General features: G+C 42.2%; 1 protein-coding gene across 1 annotated transcript; it reads right to left on the minus strand.

Annotated features, from left to right (window-relative positions):
* Positions 1–1,550: 1,550 nt before the first annotated feature.
* On the minus strand, positions 1,551–25,794 carry si:ch211-197l9.2. Its single transcript, XM_034171524.1, has 10 exons — positions 25,184–25,794; positions 21,908–22,132; positions 17,451–17,609; positions 13,420–13,491; positions 12,138–13,328; positions 11,907–12,014; positions 9,837–9,900; positions 9,369–9,768; positions 8,576–9,338; positions 1,551–1,853 (listed from the first exon to the last, which is right to left on the minus strand). The coding sequence occupies exons 1-10, from the start codon at positions 25,763–25,765 to the stop codon at positions 1,701–1,703; spliced, it is 3,717 nt and encodes a 1,238-aa protein (XP_034027415.1). The 5' UTR covers positions 25,766–25,794; the 3' UTR covers positions 1,551–1,700.
* Positions 25,795–25,872: the final 78 nt, after the last annotated feature.

A 25,872-nucleotide genomic window follows, 5' to 3' on the forward strand; every position in this document is an offset into this window, starting at 1 on the left:
CTCCAAGGCAGGATTGTCTCGATACTCAAATCAGTGGAAGGGTACGGAAATATTTCTGCTGCTTTGAAGGTCCCGCTGAGCACAGTGGCCTCCATCATCCTTAAATGGAAGAAGTTCCACCAGGACTCTTCCTAGAGCTGGCTGCCTGCCTAAACTGAGCGATCGGGGGAGAAGGGCTTTAGTCAGGGAGGTGACCAAGAACCCAATGATCACTCTGTCAGAGCTGCAGCATTTCTCTGTGGACAGAGAAGAACCTTGCAGAAGGACAACCACCTCTGCAGCAACCCACAAATCAGGCCTGTATGGTAGAGTGGCCAGACAGAAGCCACTCCTTAGTACAACCCCAATTGCAATGAAGTTGGGACGTTGTGTGAAATGTCCATAAAACAGAATACAATGATTTGCAAATCCTCTTCAACCTATATTCAACTGAACACACCACAAAGACAAGATATTTAATGTTCAAACTGATCAACTTTATTGTTTTTGTGAAAATATTTGCTCATTTTTAAATGGCTGCAGCACATTTAAAAAAAAGCTAGGACAGTGGTATGTTTACCACTGTGTTACATCACCTTTCCTTCTAACAACACTCAATAACCATTTGGGAACTGAGGACACTAATTATAAGTGTCATGATTGGGTATAAAAGGAGCATCCCTAAAAGGCTCAGCCGTTCACAAGCAAAGATGGGGTGAGGATCACCACTTTGTGAACAACTGCATGAAAAAAATAGCCCAAAAGTTTAAGAACAATGTTTCTCAATGTTCAGTTGCAAGGAATTTAGGGATTCCATCTTCTACAGTCCATAATATAATCAGAAGATTCAGAGAATCTGGAGAACTTTCTACACGTAAGCGGCAAGGTCAAAAACTAACATTGAATGCCCGTGACTTCGATCCCTCAGGCGGCACTGCATTAAAAACCAACATCATTGTGTAAAGGATCTTACCGCGTGGGCTCAGGAACACTTCAGAAAACCATTGTCAGTTAACACAGTTCGTCGCTACATCTACATTATTGAGTGTTGTTAGAAGGAAAGGTGATGTAACACAGTGGTAAACATACCACTGTCCCAGCTTTTTTGAAACGTGTTGCAGGCATCCATTTCAAAATGAGCAAATATTTGCACAAAAACAATAAGGTTTATCAGTTTGAACATTAAATATCTTGTCTTTGTGGTGTATTCAATTGAATATAGGTTGAAGAGGATTTGCAAATCATTGTATTCTGTTTTTATTTAAATTTTACACAACGTCCCAACTTCATTGGAATTGAGGTTGTAAAAGGTACATGGCAGCCCTCCTGGGGTTCGGCAAAGTCACCTGAAATACTCTCAGACCAGGAGAAATAAAATTCTCTGGTCTGATGAAACAAAGATTGAACTCTTTATGTCACGCATCATATTTGGAGGAAACCAGGCACCATCCCTACAGTGAGGCATGGAGGTGGCAGCATCATGCTGTGGATATCTTTTTCAGTACAGGAACAGAGGAATGCAGCAATGTACAAAGACATCCTGGATGAAAACCTGCTCCAGAGCGCTCTTGACCTCAGACCCTTTTGGAATAAGGCTGTAACATAAAAAGTGGAAGGAGTGAAGCGCTGTGAATACTTTCCAGACTGTAACACTTTAAGATTTGCATTATAAATTGTGTTCCTCAGGGTTCCGACTGGGCTCAGCTGTTTTTGTCGCATCTTCACTCACAGCTGGAGTCTGCAGCAATGCTCACTGGTGGTGATGAACTATGTCGGTGGACTTTGTTATGAGGGGACAACTGTCGCTGATTTGTGCGAGATGGACGAGCAAAGCAGAACGTCAGGGTGCTGCTGGAACTGCAATCGTTTCCATCCTGGTCAGAGGGACAGCACAGGGTTTTGAGAAGTGTAAATATCAGAAACACAGTAAATAATAGTTTGGGTTTTGTTTGTGTGTTTGTAAGGTTATGTGTAAAAATTATAGTTTGGCAGCTGTAGATAATTTTAAAAATCAATCAATAATTGAGATACAATCAGTTGTATTAAGCATACAGCTGCATGCACTATAGAACCTGACACCATTGAATTAAGTATAGTTGGACCAAAAAGAAAAAATAGGCATCAACAATGATTTTATTCAAGCAAAATAGAGTTAGTGGATTATTACTGAGTAGACTCCATATTTTCAAGTACACTGCATATTAATAATTTGAAATTTAAAATGAAAAAAGATGGTCCAAATCTCTATATCATTAATTAAAAAAGAAAAACAAAACAATAATGTGTCATCCACTTTTATTTTACTGGTCATTAATTTAACTTAAATCTAAAAATATTTAATTACAAAAATGTTCTTTTATCCATCCTTGAGTGGCTGTAAAAGTATTTAGTTGTGTGATATTAAATAAAGTGGGCACTTAAACATATCCTTATTTTGTGTGCTTTTTTTGAGTTAATGATATAGATATTTATTTCCACCCTTAATTGGAGTAAGCAGGTATGGAAAATGGATGGATGATATTTATTTCTACTTTCTCATACATAATTTAAAAAGCACAATGGAAATAGTCAAGAGTAGCAGGCCTCTAGTCAACAGCATAATAATGTAATATAATGAAATGATATTTACCTGTAGAGTTACTTCCATAATTATCTTGAATTACTGAACTTTTGCTTTATTGCTAAAATGATTAAACAATTAATCAATTAAGAAACAAACAAATAATTTGTCAGTAAAAAAATAAATCTAAATAAACAATTTTGGAGATCATTTATTTTAAGATTCATTTATCATGGAAAAATGCTCAATTTTGACTTGTTACAGCTTCTAAAATATGATAATTGATTCTATTTCTTCATTATATATATATATATATATATATATATATATATATATATATATATATATATATAATATATATATATATATATATATATATATATATATTATATATATATATATATATATACACACACACACACACACACCTTTCAGAGTGAGGTCATACAGCTAGGGCAGTGGTGTGAAAACAATAACCTAATCCTTAATGCAACCAAAACCAAAGAACTCATAGTTGACTATAGGAAAAAAAACAAGTCAGCACGTTCCCATCTCCATTAATGGCCAAGTAGTGGAGTGGGTCCCCTCCTTCCATTTCTTAGGCACCACCATTCATCAGTCTCTATCATGGAATCTGAACACCAGTGTCATTATTTCCAAAGCCCATCACTTCCTCTGTCAGCTGAGGAAATTTGGTGTCATTCAAGCAGGCACAACCCACTTGTATCGTGCTAATATCGAAAGTGTACTCATCTTCTCTACTCACCTTCTCTATCCTGGTATGGTATGGTAGTTCTACCAGCCAGGACAAACAACAGCTTGACAGGGTGGTACACAGGGCCTCTAAAATCATTAGCTGTAGTCATTGGTGGGCACAGTTCCAATAACCGATAATTATAGAAGATAATGGTTTCATTATCAGATTATCTTTTTAGATAACTTTAAAAACCATTATTGGACTAATTATCTTGCGATAATTTTTTGTCCGATCATTTTTAGACCGATAACATGGTAAATAAAGTTGAACAGCTACAAATATTTATAAAACGTAAATCAGTTGAGCACCTACCTGGTAAATGTTTTGTAGCTGATGTGTAGTTCTACCCTCTACAAAACAGAGAAAAGCTGCTATAAGAAGAAACCGCTCTATCCTCTGCAGAAAAAGAACTGGTCCCACAAAACCATACTAAAACACAGCCAATATCACCCAAGTCATCCAGAGGCATACATTTTTAACTTATGATTCAACTTTTAACCAAACTAATTTTGAACAAATTATTTAAATTAATGTCATGTCTGAAGTTTTATAAAGTGAAAATATCAGATATATGTTTTAGTTTTAAAGTAATGCGCTCATTTTAAGGTTTAGTGTGGATATATGCTGTGCCCAGCAGTGCATTATGGGTAGGATAGGATAATCTCAGTACGTTCACGACATGAGAAATGCGTTTGAAACACTCTGATCAGGCTCTACGGACAACAGCATTAAACTCTAGTGCCTAAAACTCTTGTAAATATATTCTCTGGGTTTATCGACATTGTTATTGTGTCTGCGTTTATTAAATTCCACACATCTTAAATGTAGCAGACACGGATTATCTGGAATTTTCTTTTGGCAAGTTTTCAAGGTCTCTACTGCCATCTACTGGCCAGTAGTGTTCATTCGCCCTATTGACGTATCCTATAACCCCTTGCGTGCCAGAGAGTCCCTGCAGTCAAACAACATATACAGAATCAACATGATGACAGTTGTAAATGAATATTATACTACAAAAATGTAATTTTTTTATGCTTTTCATCACGTTAATAAGAGACTGCTGCATGATACCCTGAAAACTTGCTAAAACAATTATAACAAATAATCTGTGTCTGTTACATTTAATCTGCGTGGAATTTAATAAACGCAAACCGAATTTCAGACATATTATATATATTAGTCTCGAACAAAGAGGACAAACAGAACAATAATCAAGACATTAAAGAGCAAACTTCACTTTCCTCCAGAACGACATGATCAGGAAGCGAGCGTAGGCCACAGCAGCTCCCACTGAAAATAACGAAGAGACAGCCTGTGATTCTCGCATGTTTACATAAAACAAATGCAATAACAACGTCTATCAACCCAGAGAATATATTCATGAGAGTTTTAGGCACAATATAAAAATAGTTTTATGTTGCGATGTTAATGGTGTTGTCCGTGTGCAGAGGTTAAAGTGCAGCGTGATCAGAGCGTCTCAATGCAGTTCTCAATTGAGATCTCTCAGCGCGACGACCTCTCCAAGGTTTTGCGGGATTTGAAACGTCGATAGGACGAATAGCCAACATTTATGTGTCAAGACAATATTGAGTGCACGTTTTACAATATAATAAAATGTGCGCACAATATAATAAAACGTGCGCACAACATCATAAAATGTGCGCACAATATAATAAAACGTGTGCACAATATAAAAAAAATGAGCGCACAATATAATAAAATGAGCACACATTCTCTCCATGTTCAAAGACAGAAGTGTGGGCTCATAGTTTGGGTCTGTTGTCGCTTTTGATACTACCAGAAGCAATCGTGGTGTTAAAACTCAAATTCAGTTTATTAGTAGTTGCAAATGTACCAGAGACAATACTGGAATTTATCAGTTATCAGTTATCTGTAACTTCCGATACATTTTTGGGTGGTTTATCGGTTTATCTTTATCAAAGATAACTTTTCAGTTATCTGATTATCTGTTATCAAAGTTAATTTTGTGGTTATCTGTGCCCACCACTGGCTGTAGTCTACCAACCATAGCCTCACACTATAACACCAGGATTTCCAGGAAAGCTTGTAACATCACCTCTGACCCTTCCCATCAAGCACATCAGGGAAGAGGTACAGAAGCATCACATGTAAAACATCACACTTTAGGGATGATGATCCAATGATCTAATGATCCAAGATCTGCTGTGGCGACTCCAAGGGAAAACAAGGGCAGCAAAAGGGACTTAAAGCTCATTGCAGGGCTGGTGGACAAGCGGTTAGTGTACTTGGTTTCAGTGCAGATGGTTCCCGGTTCAAACCCCACCCCTGCTACATTTCATGTAATGTGGAGGTGCGAGAGGAAGGGCATCCAGTGTAGAATTTGTTCCAAATCAACATGCAACCTTGAGTGAAAACAAGGGGAACTGTTGGGAAAGTGTAGTGACACAGACCCACAACAGGGGGCGCAAATGAACGGTCAATAGATGAGCCAAAATATAACAATTTAATGTTGTGAATGTGCACAACGAACATACAGACAATCTCAGAATATCACAACAGTCAATACACAAAGGTGACGTGTGGGCAGGCTCGAGGATAGAAGACGGCTGTCCTGAGAAGAGCCGGAACCACACGATTTCCGCCGCCCCAGAACCTGGTGAATACTGGAGCCGCCAAGTCCCGAATTCCCAGGTGATCACCGTCCCCGACTGTCGGATCTGGTACTGCTGGCGAAGAACAAAGACAGTCAAGTGTGGGTGTGTGTACACCCAGTAACAATAACGGTGGGAATGCCACCTCCACCTCACACTCAGCTGAAAAGGAGCGCCGTCTTGCACAGCCTCCTCAAAAACGACTGGTTCTCCTGCAAACACTCACAATAAACAGATTTACAAAAGGCTGAGGATATTACCTCCAATGAAGTATGATATCTCGGCAACGAGGTGGAGAGATGATGTTGAGTAGATGGGTGACAGCTAGCTGTCAAGAGGTAATGAGCGACAGCTGTCACCCCCGGCTTCGTCCATGGCGGCAGCGCCCTCTCGTGCCTGAAGCCCGCACTTCAGGCAGAGCGCCCACTGGTGGTGGGCCAGCAGTACCTCCTCTTCTGGCGGCCCACACACAACAGGAACAGCTGAAACGTTTTACTTTTCATGAATAAAGACAGTAAAATTCAATGAAAATATTCAATTAATAATTGCTAGTAAATGTTACTTGAGTTATTCTTTTAGATAAACTAATGTATGCAAGTAAAATTTACTTAAGAATTCTCCTTGTAAAATTTACTTGGAATTTCTGAGTGGAAAAACGTGCCTAGGTTTTTTCAAGTAAATATCACTCCAAATTTTTTCCATTTTTTCCAGACAGCCAATAGCTACTTTTCTTACTGAGGAGTTGGCAAGACAGAGTGTGCATCATTTCATTCTTTTTAAGAAGCACATGTATTTAACAGTCATGTGCATAACAGTTGAAAGGAATACCATGCTTCCTATGTATGGAACCAAGTGGGAGCATATAGAGAGAGAAGAGAAGAGGGCCTAGAACTGAGCCTTATGGTACCCCACATGAGAGAGGAGCAGAGGAGGACACAGAGTAGCCAAGGCTGACACAGAAAGTTCAGTCTGCCGAGTACGACCTGAACCATTCCAGTGCTATGCCCCTGATGCCCACACACTGATCCAAGCAAGAGATCAGGATTTCATTGTCCAGTGTGTCAAATGCAGCAATTAAATCTAAAAGCGTGAGAGGGGGACAGAGAGTGAGGGGTTAGAGGGTCAGGGGGACAGAGGGACATAGACTGAAGGGTCATAAGCAGAAGGTGAGATAAGAGCCCTAATAAAAGAGAACTTGTCAATAAAAAAGTGAAGAAAATATTCACAGACAGCAGGGGAGCTGTCCATGCAGACAGTCTGCGGGACATTGATAGTCTTGAACAAAACATGAGGCTTGTGACAATTTTCAAGATAATATCAGATAAATGTTTTGTTTTACAGTTGTTTGACACCAGCAGCCCCTTAGCATCTAAAAAAAGACACCTGCAGTTTGTTCTTTTTCCACTTGCGTTCATTGAACCAGGGCTCAGATTTAGTTTTAGGCTGCCTGATTTTTAACAGAGCCATAGCATCTTAAACAGTCTGGCAGGTGGTGTGGGCAGTAAGGTGGATTAGTGGTTAGCACTGATGCCTCACAGCAAGAAGGTCATGGGATTGATTCCCATCTGTGGCCTTTCTGTGTGGAGTTTGCATGTTCTCTCCGGGTGCTCTGGCTTCCTCCCACATCCAAAGACATGTGGGTTAGGTGAACTGGAAACCGGATAACTGCCCAGGTCTCCCTTGTAAAAGAGATTTTGATATGAATGGGACTAACCTGGTTAATTAAAGGTTTAAAAAAATGACCTCAGGAATTAAAAGAGGCTGAGAACATAACAGCAGCGAAGGAGTTAATGATGTGACGGCGCAGAGCAGCAGGTTTAACTGACTTACAGGACAGAGCGGCCTCATATAATACAGGCCACGGGATCAGAAATCACTGTGTCACAAGTCTGTAAGTTAACCACAAACCACATGATAAAATAAGATCAAGTGTGTGTCCGCATTCTTGTGTGGGTGCAGACACAAACTACACAAGATTAAAAGAGTCAATGAGGTTTAAAAAGTCCTTTGCCATTGGCTTATCAGGCTCACACACATGAATATTAAATCACCAACAATAAGGACGCGGGTGGCGTAATTTCAGCCAAAATTAATCTACAAAGTCCTTATTGTATTTAGGAGGCTGATCGATCACAGCACATAACAGTGTGTGAGAGCGACCCAGCTCTAATAAACTCAGTTCAAAGCTGGTGAAGGAGGATGAAAGCAAGAGCTGATTTCATTAACAATGACTCTTACAGACAGTGGCTTCTCCTCCTCCTTGGCCCGACGTCCGCGGGGAAGTAAAATAGCAGCAATCGCGAGGTAAAAGTTCAGCGAAAGCACTGGACTCACCAACACTCAGCCACATCTCAGTCACACAGAGAAAATCCAACTGTCGGGACGTGATCAGTATATTTCTTGGTAGGTGACTAACAAAGAAATATACCTGAGCAAATAGAAAAAAAAAAATGGACTCAAAATACAGAAGCACACAATAAGATGAAATTTAATGACACAGATAACTAGTGAATTTCAAAACTATCTCACAGCATTAAGAGACACAACATAAAGAAACCGCTGGATTCAAACATCATCATCATCATCATCATCATCAGGTGTCCTAAAGCTGAAATGAGGAAGGTGTGTGAGTGTGAGTCCACTCACGTCTGCCGTGACCGCACTCAGGCTGTGTCTCACGCTTTGGGTCAAACCGCTTCCTTTCTGGGCCCGGCTGGCCTCGTCTCTCTGCTTCATAAACCTCTGGTTGACGATCCTGGTCACACTGTCATTCCTGTGCATCTGGATGGCAGGATGCCGAGTCGGCACACGCTCCAGGTTTTTCATCCCACCCTTTGTTTTCTGACCTGAGCCAGATGCCGGTTTGTCAGCGCGGCCGCTCACCCTGCGCAGGAACTCTGTGACCAGCCCGTAACGGTTGGCTGCTGCAGATTTGCCGGAGGCCTTGGTGATCCGTCCTGAACGCTCGCTGCTCACGGCACTCTGAAGTGACCCTCCGCTTGCTCGGTGATGTGTTTGGCGGGTCCATGCCATGCCCGTGTGACTCTGATGAGGCAGATTCCACAACGCTCGCTCTCTGGAAGCAGCAAGAGATGATGAAGAACTAAAAGTGTGGGACTGGGGAATAGCCGACGTGCTGCCTGCAGAGTGCCTTCGGTACAGTTTCGGGGAGGCGGTGGTGGATCTCAGCCTCTCCATCCTCCCGGTGACACCGTCCAGTGAGGTGGAGATGTGGTGAGCACGAGCAGACACCAATGAGGAGGTCAGGACCCGAGAGGGGCTGGTTCTCACACTGAAGGGCCCCTGCGCTGCGTCGGTCTGCAGACCCACACTCACCATCTGGGGCCGGGTGTGGGTCTGAGTCCCCGAGCAGGCCACGTCCACCCAGCGCTCACGTGACACACCTCTGCTCTCCTGTGGACTACCATGAACCGTGCTCCTCCACCCGGCTGTCATCTCCTTAACATCATCGCTCAAATTAGACGTTGAGCCCAGACAGAGTGGAGAAAAAGAGGTCGGCGGCATGCACCAAGGAGACAGAGTATTGGCAGATTCTCTCTCTGTGACCAGGCTTTGCGTTAGCTGAGCCAGCTGGACTCTGCGGGCGGACGGGGGGCTGTAGTAGATGCGGCAGGCAGTCTTCTCCGGGGCAGTGTGGCTCCTCTTCGTGAAAATCTGCTCAAAGTCAAGATCAGGAAAGCTAACAGGCATGATTGGATGGTCCCACATCTTAACAGGGTCATCTCGGTCCAGCAGGGCGGCCTCCTGGCTCAGATAACGCCAGTTCTTCATCTCATGTGGAGAAGGTCTCCTAGTTCTTTTGCTTGGAGCTGTGCATTCTGTGATAAAAGCAGGTGGCATGTGATTTTAGGCAGCAACAGTGCAATGGACAAAACGTGCACAGCTGTGAGAGACACTGACCTGTCCTCTGCAGAGCTTCCTTCACTGTCAAAGACGGCACTGACTGCACACTGACAAATAGGAAAAATATCACTTATTTATTAAGAAATAATGGTTCATGAACATCTAAAAACAAACAAAATGTTCTCCTGAGAAACAGATTACACTTTAGCCAGTGGTCTGTCTGTCTCTCTGTCTGTATGTCAGTCTGTCAGTCAATCTGTCTGTCTGCCTGTCTCGCAGTCTCTGTCTGTCTCTGTATGTCTGTCAGTCTCTCTGTCAGTCTGTATATATGTCAGTCTCTCTGTCTGTCTGTCTCTGTATGTCTGTCTGTATGTCAGTCAGTCTCTCTGTATGTCTGTCTGTCTCTCTGCCTGTCATTCTGTCTCTGCTTGTCTGTATGTCTGTCTGTCTCTTTGCCTGTCAGTCTGTCTCTCTGCCTGTCAGTCTGTTTCTCTGCCTGTCAGTCTGTTTCTCTGTCAGTCAGTCTCTCTGCCTGTCAGTTTGTATGTCTCTCTGTCGGTCTGTCTATATGTCAGTCAGTCTGTCTCTCTGTCTTTCTGTCTGTCAGTCTCTCTGTCTGCTTGTATGTCTGTCTGTCTGTCTGTCTCTCTGCCTGTCAGTCTGTCTCTGTCACTCTCTCTGTCTGTCATTCTGTCTCTGCCTGTCTGTCTGTATGTCTGTCTGACTCTCTGCCTGTCAGTCTGTCTCTCAGTCAGTCTGTCAGTCTCTCTGTCTGCTTGTATGTCTGTCTGTCTCTCTGTCTGTCATTCTGTCTCTGCCTGTCTGTATGTCTGTCTGTCTCTCTGCCTGTCAGTCTGTCTCTCTGCCTGTCAGTCTGTTTCTCTGCCTGTCAGTCTGTTTCTCTGTCAGTCAGTCTCTCTGCCTGTCAGTTTGTATGTCTCTCTGTCGGTCTGTCTATATGTCAGTCAGTCTGTCTCTCTGTCTTTCTGTCTGTCAGTCTCTCTGTCTGCTTGTATGTCTGTCTGTCTGTCTCTCTGCCTGTCAGTCTGTCTCTCTGTCAGTCTCTCTGTCTGTCATTCTGTCTCTGCCTGTCTGTATGTCTGTCTGACTCTCTGCCTGTCAGTCTGTCTCTCAGTCAGTCTGTCAGTCTCTCTGTCTGCTTGTATGTCTGTCTGTCTGTCTCTCTGCCTGTCAGTCTGTCTCTCTGTCAGTCTCTCTGTCTGTCATTCTGTCTCTGCCTGTCTGTATGTCTGTCTGACTCTCTGCCTGTCAGTCTGTCTCTCAGTCAGTCTGTCAGTCTCTCTGTCTGCTTGTCTGTCTGTCTGTCTGTCTGTCTCTCTGCCTGTCAGTCTGTCTCTCTGTCAGTCTCTCTGTCTGTCGTTCTGTCTCTGCCTGTCTGTATGTCTGTCTGACTCTCTGCCTGTCAGTCTGTCTCTCAGTCAGTCTGTCAGTCTCTCTGTCTGCTTGTATGTCTGTCTGTCTCTCTGCCTGTCAGTCTGTCTGTCTGTCATTCTGTCTCTGCCCGTCTGTCTGTCTCTCTGCCTGTCAGTCTGTCTCTCTGTCTGTCATTCTGTCTCTGCCTGTCTGTCTGTCTCTCTGCCTGTCAGTCTGTCTCTCTGTCTGTCATTCTGTCTCTGCCTGTCTGTATGTCGGTCTGTCTCTCTGTCAGTCTGTCTGTCAGTCTCTCTGTCTGTATGTCTGTCTGTATGCCTGTCTGGTATGTCTGCCTGTCTCTCTGTCTGTATGTCTGTCTGTCTGTCTGTCTCTCAGTCTGTCTCTCTGTATGCCTGTCTGTCTTTCTGTCTGTCTGTCCCTCTCAAGTCTGTTGGCTGATTTCCAAAATGTAGCACATATATCTTTTTTTAACAATGCATCAGCAGTAATGGGTTCTTTGAACAAAGTGTTCTTGTTTTCATGCAGTACATTTGAACACACTGGGTTTTTGGTTTTTTTTTTGTTTTGTTTTTTTGGCCTGGGTCCCTACAAGGGATTACCCTAAATACTCTGGCATGAATCATTCCATGAAGCCTGTAGATCTGACTATCAGGACTTGTGGCCAAAGAGACAGATCATCAGTAGTACTGTGTGTCTGAAGAACAAACCCCACCCTTACCTCAGCCGCTCTTCCCCGTGTATCCTTTGCCTCAGTTTGCTCATTCTGGAGCTCTGCACCAAGATCCTGCAACAGCTGCTGCAGCGCAGTCTTAATTTGGTCTCTACCCTGAATCAGACGATAAAAAAAATTAATATATTTACCATATCACAAAAATATGCAAAATCTGAAAGTTCTCAACTATAAAAAATGAAAACAAAAATAGAAATGTTTAAAATCTTTAATTTTGACCTCTTTTCCATCTTGTCCCTCTCCTTTAATTTGACACTGCTGATGTAAAATCCAGAGAATCTGCAGAGAGAGTCGCACCTTTTGGTCTCCCCAGCGATGCATAAGGTCCCACTGAGATGACGACGACCTTGGTGGTTTTGATTTTGCTCCTTTATTAGTGTCTGTGACGTGGAACTCTTCAGCACATTCCTGCAAACCTGATGACTCTTTGATATTACGAGCATCCCTGTCAGACTCTGCAGAACTTTTGCAGGAATCCCAAACGTGCCCGTCCTTCTGCAGGGAGGCTCTTTGGAAATCTTCTCCCATTAGAAGTGTTTCCAGCCTCCCAGTGAAAGCCAACAACATGGTCTGTAGGAGCTCCAAAGCTTCGTTCAAAGGTCCCGGAAGGAGCATCTGCTGCACGTCGCACTTTGGATCCACCTCTATTAAGGAGTCAAACGTACACAATGGAGATGAACAATGGCCGTTTCTAGGTGGTGATGTGAGGAGCTGAATGGCTGAACTCAAAATGCAGGAATGGTCTCTGAGAGCTAGTAAAGTTTTATAGTCTTTTTGAGTGAGTCCACTGGCACTTCCAATCAGGTTTTTGTTCTCATCATTCCCCTGACCATCTGAAGGATCCCACTCGCCGCCTAAAAGACCTTCTTGAGTACTGTTGCAGGATGTAATCATCCCTTCAGTTTGTGATTGGCTGCAAATCAAAGGTGTCTGGACATCACCTTTACTTTCCTCGACCTCAGCGTGCTCATACTGCGTGCATCCTCTTTCCACACTTTGTTCGCTTCCCTCTCCGTCCTTCACTGAATTGGTAAGCAACAGCTTTTTCTCCAACACTTCCAGACTCTCCTCTTCTTCGTCTCCTCCTCCTATTTTCTCCCTAAGGTCACTCATTTCCGTTCTCAGTCCACGGTTCTCTACCTCCAGCTCCACGATGCGCCGGCTCAGCAGCGTGGCCTCCTCTTCGACGAGTTTCAGGTGAACTTTGATTTCTGCCTCTCGTGCATGGGCGGAGTTTTGCTTTCCTTCAGATGATTGGGTGGCATTGATGTCTCCGTAGGCTGAGTGGTATTTGGGCAGTTCCTCGCGCATGGCCTTGCTCTCTGACACCAGCTTGGTGAGCTTCTTGCACATGAGAGCTAATTCCTCTTTGGCAAAGTGGAGCTGGCACTTGAGATCAGCGCTGTCATCCTTTGGCAAGCAAAGACAATGAATCAATTAAACCTTATTGCACAATCTGCCACCAGTCTGAAATCACACGTGAATTATGAGAATGTCAAACCTCAATCTGTTGAGAGAGCCTCTTCTCAGCCTTACTCACTGTTGGCCTGATTGTTTTTCTCTTCAAGGAGCTCTGAGAAATGAAAATAACAGCAAAAAAAAAGCAAGTTTGAGAAACATGTGGCTGATTATCTTCCCAAAAATTGATTGTTTATCATAAGCTAGTGTCACTTTTAGAAGATATTTAATGAGTTTCAGTGACTTGAGGTGAAACTTAAACTATCCAGGCTTCTTCCTCACCTCTGTTCTACATGAGCGACTTTGTTTGTAAGTCTGAGCATGAGAGGAATGTAAGTTTGTGTCTGGATGCATTGTGTAGAACCACGAGGCAGGATGTCACAGTGTTACTAATACGCATCATCCCAAGTGGGAATCACGAAGAGTTGCAAGTTGAAATTCATTTGATTTCATGGTAAATAATTTGATATGTTTATTATTTATTTAATTCATGTTACTCAGTTTGTTAGAACGGCCTCCGCCAAACAGATTTAAAATACAGCACCATACTGTCTGTATTTCTTCATAACTGATGTAGATAAAGTCTAAGACATATTCAGTGACTTAGAAATGTTCATGTATCCATCTCCTGACTTGTCTGAAGAAACCTGGCTGTAAAAATTATGATTTCTATCAACAATAATCTTTAGATATAGTTTGTCCAGTTACTTTTGGCCTCTGCAAATGGAGGCACTGTCTAAAAAAATGGCTGTAATTACTAAATGTTTAATACAATATTTTTGTTAAGTGCCTTGAATTAATGCTGATACACAACTAGCACATGCTGACTGGTTCATTTCGTTTCCATTGTGGCAGTGGGATGAGTGTGGCAGGACTCTGAGTTAAAACACCTCAAGACTGTTTTAGTAAACTTGAACCAAATGAACCAATTGCTTCATTAAAGTAGTCAAATCAGTAAATGAAATAAATGCTTGAGAATATTATTCACTGTTTCAAATTACTCAAAACAACAAATGAAACAATTGCTTCAGAAAAGGATTCAGTTTCAAACTATTCCAAGCACTAAATTAAACAATTGCTTCAGAAAATGATTCACTGCTTCAAACTACTTAAACCACCAAATGAAACAGCTGCATCTGAAAATGATTCAGTTTCAAACTACTCCAAGCACTAAACAGTTGCTTCAGAAAATGATACAGTTTAAAACTACTTGAAACACAAAATGAAACAATTGCTTAAGAAAATTATTCACTGCTTCAAACTGCTCAAACCACCAAATGAAACAGCTGCATCTGAAAATGATTCAGTTTCAAACTATTCCAAGCACTAAATTAAACAATTGCTTCAGAAAATGATTCACTGCTTCAAACTACTTAAACCACCAAATGAAACAGCTGCATCTGAAAATGATTCAGTTTCAAACTACTCCAAGCACTAAACAGTTGCTTCAGAAAATGATACAGTTTAAAACTACTTGAAACACAAAATGAAACAATTGCTTAAGAAAATTATTCACTGCTTCAAACTACTCAAACCACCAAATGAAACAGCTGCATCTGAAAATGATTCAGTTTCAAACTACTCCAAGCACTAAATTAAACAGTTGCTTCAGAAAATGAGTTTAAAACTACTTGAAACACAGAATGAAACAACTGCTTAAGAAAATTATTCACTGCTTCAAACTGCTCAAACAGCTGCATCTGAAAATGATTCACTGTTTCAAACTACTCAAAACAAAAAATAAAACAATTGCTTCAGAAAAATGATTCAGTTTAAAACTACTTGAAACACAAAATGAAACAATTGCTTAAGAAAATTATTCACTGCTTCAAACTACTTAAACCACCAAATGAAACAGCTGCATCTGAAAATGATTCAGTTTCAAACTACTCCAAGCACTAAACAGTTGTGTTGTGTGGGCCGCTGAAGAGGAGGTACTGCTGGCCCACCACCACCAGAGGGCACCCTGCCTGGAGTGCGGGCTCCAGGCACCAGAGGGCGCTGCCATCTCACAGGAGCAGCCGGGGTGACAGCTGTCACCTACGACAGCTGTTACCAATCATCTGATCCGCAGCGGTATATCTGCAAGACGTCATCTCCACTTCTCTGCCGAGATATCGCTCTACCGAGGAGGTAACGTACTCAGCCGACTTTGTTGTCTTCCTGACAGGAATACCTGTTACTTTGTGTGTTGGATAGCAGATATTTTGTTTCCTTTTTTTCCGACGAGAGGTGGAGGTGGTTTTCCACCATACGTGTTGCTGGGTGCAGACGCACCCACATCTAACTGTTTTTGTTCCTCGCCAGCAGTACCAGATCTGACAAGCGGAGGCAGTGGCCACCTGGGAGTTCGGGACTTGGCGGCTCCAGTATTCCCGGGGTTCGGTGGCGGAGGAAATCGTGTGGTTCCGGTTCTGCTTTGGACAGACGTCTCTTATCTTCGAGCCTGCCCACACGACACATTTTTGTGAATTGACTTCATTGACTATTATTGTAATCTGCTGTGTTTGTTGTGCTTATTCACAACAGTAAAGTGTTGTTATTTGACTTCCTCCATTGTCCGTTCATTTGCGCCCCCTGTTGTGGGTCCGTGTCCTACACTTTCCCAACAAGTTGCTTCAGAAAATGATACAGTTTAAAACTACCTGAAACACAGAATGAAACAACTGGTAAGACAATTATTCACTGTTTCACACAACTCAAAGTACCAAATGAAACAAGTGCATCAGAAAATGATTCACTGTTTGAAACCATGTGGAAAAACTGAAACAAACAATTGCTTCATAAAATAATTCACTGATTCACACTACTCAAAATACCAAATGAAACAAGTGCCTCGGAAAATGATTCACTGTTTCAGAATGCTCAAAATGCTTTTGCACCACCTAAAAATTAATTTACAGAATCTCACACATTCACACCTGTAATCTGCTCGAGACTTAAGTCTAAAATATTCCTTCTTCCTACCCAGAGATATCCTCCCTGTCTGGGAGTTGAACCAGCAAACACTGCTGCCCACTGCTAAATTTCTCTGATTAGCCAGCTAGAGCTATTCATGAAAATTTTGGTTCATCATCGTAATTACTATAAGAACTGTTGCTGCATATTTATGATATTAAACTCAGATATTCATCTCAGATTCCTCTGACCACTCTGCCCTTTTCTGGAAGTGTGCAACGTGAATGAGCACGGTCTTTAAGGCTTGTCACGAGAACCACGACTGGACAAATCCAACACTGATTTATGAAGCAACCACTGATTCGTGCCTGCTGCATGACACTTTAATATTACCGTGCACATTCTGCAGTCGTAAAGTCTTCAATTTTGCACCCCCTCCCCAGCCTGTGCCGTGCACTCTGATAGCAGATTAGATAATCTAAGTGGATTGTCCTCTTCAGATCAAAGCGACTAGCAACTGCCTGAGATGAGTGGACCAGACTGAGCTCAAGCCAAAGAACAGAATCCTGGATTAAAGCGAACACGTGTCGCTGCAGCGCTCAGTCATTATCACAGGTGGCACCAACTCTGCAAGAAGGGCCCCCAGCAATCAAAACTGGATGCACAGTTGGATCAATGTAAGAATTAGGTAACATTTAAAAAATAAAATAATCTACATGGGGTCCACTTTGGGTCAGCACTCAAACACCCAACTGAGTGAATGCCAAAATACAGCCTGATCCAGATTTAGCCCACTTTAACAGGGGCAGAAATGGAGAAAGCAAGCAAGTCTATTTCCGTCATCCCTCACCCCACACTCGTTTGCACCCTTTTCTCCGTCCTCTCAGAGTGTCAGCTGTGCCTAGAGTTCAGACTTCAGCATACCACGCTGTTTGGCCCCGCCCAGACACCAGGCAGCTGCCAGCCGTACCCTCCGCTCGTATCATTGATCTGTGTCAGTCATCTGTCATCAGACATCAGAGTGATGGAGGGATGAGGAGGACAACTGGTAGGATGGGTGCAGCAGGAATAAGGGGGGGGGGGATTCCTGATGGTGAATCCTTACAGCACTGTGAAGTCTTGCGATACAATGATTTTTTTTTTTTTTTTTTTTTTAAACCTGCTTTAAGACAGTACCTCTCTGCTTTTCTCCACTTCCGTCTGCAACACCTGCTTGGCCACTTCGAGTTCCTGTGTCTTCTCACGCAGTCTTTCGTTTTCCCAGTCCAATTGGGAATTTTTCTTCTGCACTGCTTCCAGTTCATTGTACAAGCGGAGGGAAACATTCTTTGCAACCTGTAAACAAACCCAACAGAAAGTTATTAGCATTGGATTAATGCCGCCAAACATAGTGAAATAAGCGATCGTGTCAAGAAAAAACAAGATCTGGATGTGGATTCTAGACTGTATTTGTTCTTTGCATAGATTCCCCACCCCAGAACTGCTGGTGGTGTGATGGAAATACGTGTTCTGCTTTGCTTCCATTGCAGAGCAAGTCGTTCAGTGGCATTGGAACTAGGCGACCAGTATGTAGACCTGGGTTGAGTTCCCTGTCATGCTGCCTCTCTGTCTCCACCCAGAGCTTTTATAGGACTTCTTTTTTCTTTTCTTCTTACATTGCTAAGCATTGCTATTATTAGCCATGTCACTATCTTGAGTACATGATTTCCTTTGGCCACTCCTGTTTTGCTCGGGGTCATCCACAACGGATCCAGCACGGATGTGCATGTTCATTTGGTTGGCACAAGCTTCATGTTGGATGCCCTTCCTGACGTAACTCCACATGTTACTCCACATTTACAATCCGGCACAGGCCATGACCCGGGGACCTTCTGTTTGGGTCGCAAGTGCACTAACCGCTTTCTGCTGCCTATTTGATTAACTACAACAACTGCCCTTACCTCAGAGTTCAAACCGCTTCAATGGAAATTCTGACAGCTGCATATGAAAACTGATATTTTCTGGGTGGGTGGTATTGTCTGTGTAAGTTTGTCCTCTTTGTTTTAAATTTATAAATTTGAGGTTGAGGCTGCTTTAAAATTCTAAGATGACTGAAGTTGAAAAGATAAGTTGATGTGACATTAACCATTGCAACATACTATCACATTTTTTTTATCTCAGAGTCACAAATTATTTATCTATGGAGCTGAGAAATGTGTATTTCAGGAAAAAAAGTGAATTGTACCACTTTAAAAAAAGCATAATAATTATGTTCCACACCATAAATTGCATGTCTCTCTTACATTGTTTTATGACCATTTAATGCTGCATCATTGTCACTTTGTGTTTTTAAACAGAACCAGAACAAGCCGCTCATCCCACACTTCCCTATCCTCAGCCAAGTCCTCTAACTTTTCATGAAGTATCCTGATGTGTTCCCAAGCCACATGGGGAATATAATCCTTCTATCTTGTCCTGTGTCTTCCCCGGGGCATCCTTGTCGTTGAACATTTGTTGGAGACCTCCCTCGGAGACAACCAGGGGGCATCCTCACCAAATGCTCGAGTTACCTTATCTGAACACTTTTGATGTGAAGAAGCAGCAGGTCTGAATCCCTCCTGGATAATCAAGCGTCATTACCCAAAACTCATGACCACAGGTGAGGGCAGGAGTGTAAATCGACTGGTAAATTAAAAATTGCTAAATGTTATTGTTAAAAAATGGTGACGTGAACTGCATACATACAATCATATTATAACTTAATGGAATAATAGAAAATGTATATTCTAAAATAAAAAAAAATCCAATTTCAATTTATTTCATTTATATAGTGCCAAATCACAACAGAGTTGCCTCAAGGCGCTTCTCAAGAGTAAGGTCTAACCTTACTAACCCCCAGAGTAGCAGTGGTAAGGAAAAACTCCCTCTGAGGAAGAAACCTCAAGCAGACCAGACTCAAAGGGGTGACCCTCTGCTTGGGCCATGCTACAGACATAAATTACAGAACAATTCACAAAACAAATATACAGGAAATGCTGTTGGTGCACAGGACAGGAGGGTCTCCAGCACAAATACCACACCCATCTCTGGATGGAGCTGCACCTTAAACAGAGAGAAAAAATAGAATCAGGCATCAGAAAGACTAGAAATACAGTATAATTTGTCAGCATTAAATAACAAGCAAAACAGGAAATACTAAGGTGATCGCCACTAGCCATAAGCTTCACTAAAAGACCCAGAATTTAGGTAAAGTTGAGGTCATGGCATGCTCCGTTTCCTAATAAAATTAATTAAAAGAGTAAAAAGCGTAGAACTATACTATGCTAGCATGTTAGCCATAGGGGAAAATAAGTGCGTCTTAAGTCTGGACTTGAAAGTCTCCACAGAATCTGACTGTTTTATTGAAGCAGGGAGATCATTCCACAGAACAGGGGCACGATAAGAGAAAGCTCTATGACCTGCAGACTTCTTATTCACCCTAGGGACACAAAGTAGTCCTGTACCCTGAGAACGTAAAGCCCGGGCCGGTACATAAGGTTTAATTAGGTCAGCTCGGTAGGGAGATGCCAGTCCATGAACAATTTTATAGACTAGTAGCAGAACCTTAAAATCTGATCTCACTGGGACAGGAAGCCAGTGAAGGGATGCCAAAATGGGTGTAATGTAAAATTCACAACTCTTTAATCTCACTCACTCACTCATCTTCAACCGCTTACTCCAATTAACCACTTCAACCGCTTACTCCAGCGGGGGAGGCTGGAGCCTATCCAAACAGTCATAGGGCGTGAGGCGGGATACACCCTGGACAGGATGCCAGTCTGTCACAGGGCCACAAATAGACAAACACATTTACTCTTTAATCTGCTTAACAAAAATGTATTAATTTTCACAGAGCTTGTCAAATGCTATGGTGAGCCAAAACAATGAAGGTGCAGGCCAAATATGGCCTATGAGCCCCACATTGGGTAACCATGCTTAAACATGTTGGCACAGCAGGTTCTTGTGTTGTGGTGTGGTTGTGTTTATTTGTGATTTAGAACACAACCATCATCAAACAATCAGAAAATAAGTTTTTAATGTATCTGATTCGTTGCTTTGTTTTAGCTAAAGACAGTCATTCTCTCTGTGTTCAGCCTGTAGTTCTCAAACATTTTTCACATAAATAGGAGTGTAGTGGATTTAGAGCAGACAGTGAAATTTGCTCCCATGGTGGAGGTCTCACAGACTGGATGAGAGTTTAAAAGCACCGTGAGCTGCTCTTATGTTTTCTAGAGGACCTTTTGTTTAAATTCAGGCTGATGATGACAAAGTCTACCATTAAAATTTATATAACGGCTGAGTGGATCCTTGTCATTTGATTGGTGCTTTGTACGTCACGTGACATGGATTATTTTTCCCATTTGTGTTGTGTTTCATTTATCATCCAAATTTACTTCCATTTACCGTGCAAATTTGATCGTTCTGGAATGGAGATTCTATTGGTAAATGGACTTCTCCATCTGCATCAGATGTTCAAAGCGCTTTACAGTAATGCCTCACATTCACTCCGATGTCAGGGTGCTGCCATACAAGGCGCTCACTACACACCGGGAGCAACTAGGGGATTAAGGATCTTGCCCAAGAGCCCTTAGTGATTTTCCGGTCAGGCTGGGATTTGAACTGAGGATCCTCTGGTCTCAAGCCCAATGCTTAACCACTAGACCATCACTACCACTAGACCCACTGCACTCTGCATCTTTGTTTTTGACTTGTTTTACATCGGATGCTCTTCCTGACACAATGCTACTCATTTATCCAGGCTTGGAACCAACACTCAGAGTGTACTGGCTGCACACCCCATGTGGCTGACTTCCAATGCACCATGTACCTAATAATGAGACAAATGACAACCCGGTTTAAAGATGTGAAATATTTGCTTTCTCTCATTTTTTTTTTTTATTTTTTTTTTATTAATTTGTTTTGAAAATGTTTCACCTCAGTCTCTTTGGAGTGTTTCAGCTGCAAACATCAGTACCTGTTTTAAGACACGGCCCTTTAAGAAAATGTGTGTAATTTGATTGTCATTGTGAGTGCAGCAGGGTTCCTGCAGCAGTTGGCTCAGCTCATATGGAGAGTCTAACGAGGAAATGCTCGTGACAGGAATTCACCATATGTGAGCGTAAGCAAGGCCGTGAGGAATCCAACACCGTCTCACCGCGGTTCAAAGAAAGGGAGCACGGCTGCCACCACTTTCTCAATTTACAACAGAGTGACGGTCTTGCCATGGTTTTGTGAAAGATTGCTGCACTTTCATCTTCTTGAACTCACAAAGGAAAGCTCACCACATAATTACACCGTGGTATGACAAAAATATAAACAGGATGCATGATGAAGACCTTTAGAACTAATAACATTTTTGTGGTGCAGACCAACAGCATGAAGTACTTTGCAACATCATGACTCAAAGCGTCATCAACCCGTTCCAGTGTTTGAATGTATATGAACAATGAAATCAGTGTTCAGTGTGCTGAGAAACAACAGCTCATTTTAAAGTTCCTAACTGGCACTGGAGTGAATGAGTCAAAAGTCAGTTTTAAAGTTGCAGTTTTAACTGTTTGATGGTTCTGATTGAGTTCTAACATGACCACATGTCCACAGAGAGAACGAGATCCAACCTTGATATCATGTTCCAGGGTCCTGACCAGTTCCCCGTCCACCTGTCCAGTCTGGGCCACCCTGATGCTGCGGCGCTCGGCCTTGTGGAGGCGGTACTGCAAGATGCGGCACGTCTTATTGGCCTGTTCCAGCTGTGACCGCAGCTCCTGCAGCTGGTACGCCTCCTCCTCCTGAAACACGTCACGCATTTCCAGCATCTCACAGCGCAGCTCCTCCAGTTCATCCTGTAGTCACAAAAAAGTGTGTGTCTATATATAGTAAACCTCGACCAACCAACAGAGGAGAGTGCAGGTCATGTGATCACTGCTGTTGGTTTGATTGTAGACATGATATCTCAAAACGTAAATGGCTGATATCTAGGAAATTTCACTGGAAGATGTTCTTTGGGTTAAGGAACAATTTATAAACTGTTCTAGTGACAAGACTTTGCATCAAAACCTTTACTTTCCTATAATGTTGTGTGAGCAAGAACCTGCCTTATGACATCACAAACATCAAAGGAATTCTTGATAATAAACAAACTGATTGTACTTTCTGAGTGCCATCAGTAAATAAATACAGATGATCATCTGTATTTATTTACTGTACATATTGACATCAAAGGGATTTATAAGTATGGATGGCATGATACTGCTTTTCATGACAGTACAATATCAGTACTGGAACCTTCAGTATCTGATAAGACTTAGAAAAACCCAGTGTCTTTTTTTATTGTCTTAAAACAGCTAATTTATCTGGATGTACTTTCCTAACATAGATCCCTGACAAAACATCAAATCAAACTGTGTAACAGATATTCAACTCCCCTAAAGGAAAATGCATACAGTAGTATTCAGAATAATAGTAGTGCTATGTGACTAAAAAGATGAATCCAGGTTTTGAGTATATTTCTTAATGTTACATGGGAAACAAGGTACCAGTAGATTCAGTAGATTCTCACAAATCCAACAAGACCAAGCATTCATGATACGCACACTCTTAAGGCTATGAAATTGGGCTATTAGTAAAAAAAAAAAAAGTAGAAAAGGGGGTGTTCACAATAATAGTAACATCTGCTGTTGATGCTAAAAACTCAAAACTATTATGTTCAAACTGCTTTTTTAGCAATCCTGTGAATCACTAAACTAGTATTTGTTGTATAACCACAGTTTTTCATGATTTCTTCACATCTGCGAGGCATTAATTTTGTTGGTTTGGAACCAAGATTTTGCTCATTTACTAGTGTGCTTGGGGTCATTGTCTAGTTGAAACACCCATTTCAATGGCATGTCCTCTTCAGCATAAGGCAACATGACCTCTTCAAGTATTTTGACATATCCAAACTGATCCATGATACCTGGTATGCGATATATAGGCCAACACCATAGTAGGAGAAACATGCCCATATCATGATGCTTGCACCACCATGGTTCACTGTCTTCACTGTGAACTGTGGCTTGAATTCAGAGTTTGGGGGTCATCTCACAAACTGTCTGTGGCCCTTGGACCCAAAAAGAACAATTTTACTCTTATCAGTCCACAAAATATTCCTCTATTTCTCTTTAGGCCAGTTGATGTGTTCTTTGGCAAATTGTAACCTCTTCTGTACATGTCTTTTATTTAACAGAGGGACTTTGCAGGGGATTCTTGCAAATAAATTAGCTTCACACAGGCATCTTCTAACTGTCACAGCACTTACAGGTAACTCCAGACTGTCTTTGATCATCCTGGAGCTGATCAATGGGTGAGCCTTTGCCATTCTGGTTATTCTTCTATCCATTTTGATGGTTGTTTTCCGTTTTCTTCCACACATCTCTGGTTTTTTTGTCCATTTTAAAGCATTGGAGATCATTGTAGATGAAAAGCCTATAATTTTTTGCACCTGCGTATAAGTTTTCCCCTCTCCAATCAACTTTTTAATCAAACTACGCTGTTCTTCTGAACAATGTCTTGAACGTCCCATTTTCCTCAGGCTTTCAAAGAGAAAAGCATGTTCAACAGGTGCTGGCTTCATCCTTAAATAGGGGACACCTGATTCACACCTGTTTGTTCCACAAAATTGATGAACTCACTGACTGAATGCCACACTACTATTATTGTGAGCACCCCCTTTTCTACTTTTTTTTTACTAATAGCCCAATTTCATAGCCTTAAGAGTGTGCATATCATGAATGCTTGGTCTTGTTGGATTTGTGAGAATCTACTGAATCTACTGGTACCTTGTTTCCCATGTAACAATAAGAAATATACTCAAAACCTAGATTAATCTTTTTAGTCACATAGCACTACTATTATTCTGAACACTACTGTACAATCCACAACATGACGAGGTCCGCTGGATAATTTCCACCAAACTTGATATGTGTATCATCGTCTACCCCAGAATTGTTAAAGGGTTAGTTTCAGCAAGCTCAAGGTCATGATTTGTGATTTTTCACACCATTTTGCACCAGACTTTGCACACATGGGCTCTGGAACTGCATAGGTGAGATCAAGTTTAGCAGAAGCCAATCACTAGGATCAAAGGGCTAAAGGTTGAAATGTGTTTTTCACTCTGCTATCCAGCAGACATGACCCACACATGGAGGTGGGTTCGGGAAATGACCAGGAAAGGACAAATTTGCCAAAGGTCAATCAGCAAGGTCAAAGTCATTGGGGTTACAGGTTAAAATTGAACTTTTTCACTATGATTTCCACCAGAGTTGACGCACATATAGAGGTAGGTTCTGGAATTGTCCAGGAAAGGTCAGTGGAGCCAGGGTCCTGTCTGAAGTCTGTTTGTCAGCCTACTCCTCCCTTTTTGCTTATCTGTACCAAACTTGGTAAGTCCATGAAGGTTGTCCCCCAAACTGCCCTTAAAATCTGATTTGGACCAAATATGGTGTAGACACTTTAGTGTATTCCAGACTTACCTTGCCAAGGTCAACCAGAGGTCAATCATTTGGGTGAAGATCAAGGTCATTGGGGTCAAATGACAGATTGCCTTAGAGCTTAATATCTATTACCTCATTGTTAAAAAAGAGAGAGGTGCGAAACCTTAGTCTCCAAAATGTGCTCATTTGTGGTTTATATTTTGTTTCTAGTTTGTCCATAATCTTTCTTTTCCAATTAATCTTTAAAAATGTACTAATGGTGAGAACATCATAAAAAAAAAAGATATTTTAATAAACACCAGCAGTGACTCTTATCCTGGAGGCTGTTTAACGTAAACAATATGTCACAAATAATAACCAACACACTAATGTGACCAAGCCAGCGATCACGCGAATATTTGACAAATGAAAAATTAAACCTACTTTCAGATACTCATTCTCTGATCTCAAATCTTCCAGCTCCCGGACAAGGTATTCAGTGGTCTCTCCCATCATGAAATCCGCAAAATCTCCTGAACTGAAGAAGTCCAGACGCGCTGCGGCGGCGCCGGGATGCGCTCGGACACACGGTTTTCCTGCTGCTTCGTCGATCGGCCTCGCGTAAACTCTCCCGTCTGTCCAGCTTAACTCGGCGTCGCTGCTCAAACACTCGTTCTTGTTGGTCTCCGAGGGACAGTCAGATATTTCTGAGCTGCTGTCTGAGGAGGACAGTTTCCCGGACAGGCAGCCGGAGTCTTTGCTCAGGTCTTCTGACGCGTTGCTGGCGTCGGACAGTTTCCTGTGCGCGCCGGGGCTCCTCGGGCACTCCGCGGGGACCCCTGCTGAGACTTTCCCCGGTCGTTTCACCGGTTTCACCTCTTTCCCAGAGTCGGACTCCTTGGAAGACACACTTTGGGCATCTTTCGACGTCGCTTCTTTCTTCTTCTTCTGGACAACCTGGTGCGCTCTGGGCTGTTTTTGGCTCCGGAGCGCGTTTTTGCCGCTGTTATCTCCCGCTTTGTTCATCCTGTGACCACAGATCTTTCTGTTCGATGTCAGATTTCAAACATAAACGTTCCTCCTTTCCGTCTTTTTTTTTTTTCTCTCTTTTTATGTTTTTGATGCACAATTCT

Source organism: Thalassophryne amazonica, chromosome 6 (assembly GCF_902500255.1).
Source record: "Thalassophryne amazonica chromosome 6, fThaAma1.1, whole genome shotgun sequence".
NCBI lineage: Eukaryota > Metazoa > Chordata > Actinopteri > Batrachoidiformes > Batrachoididae > Thalassophryne > Thalassophryne amazonica.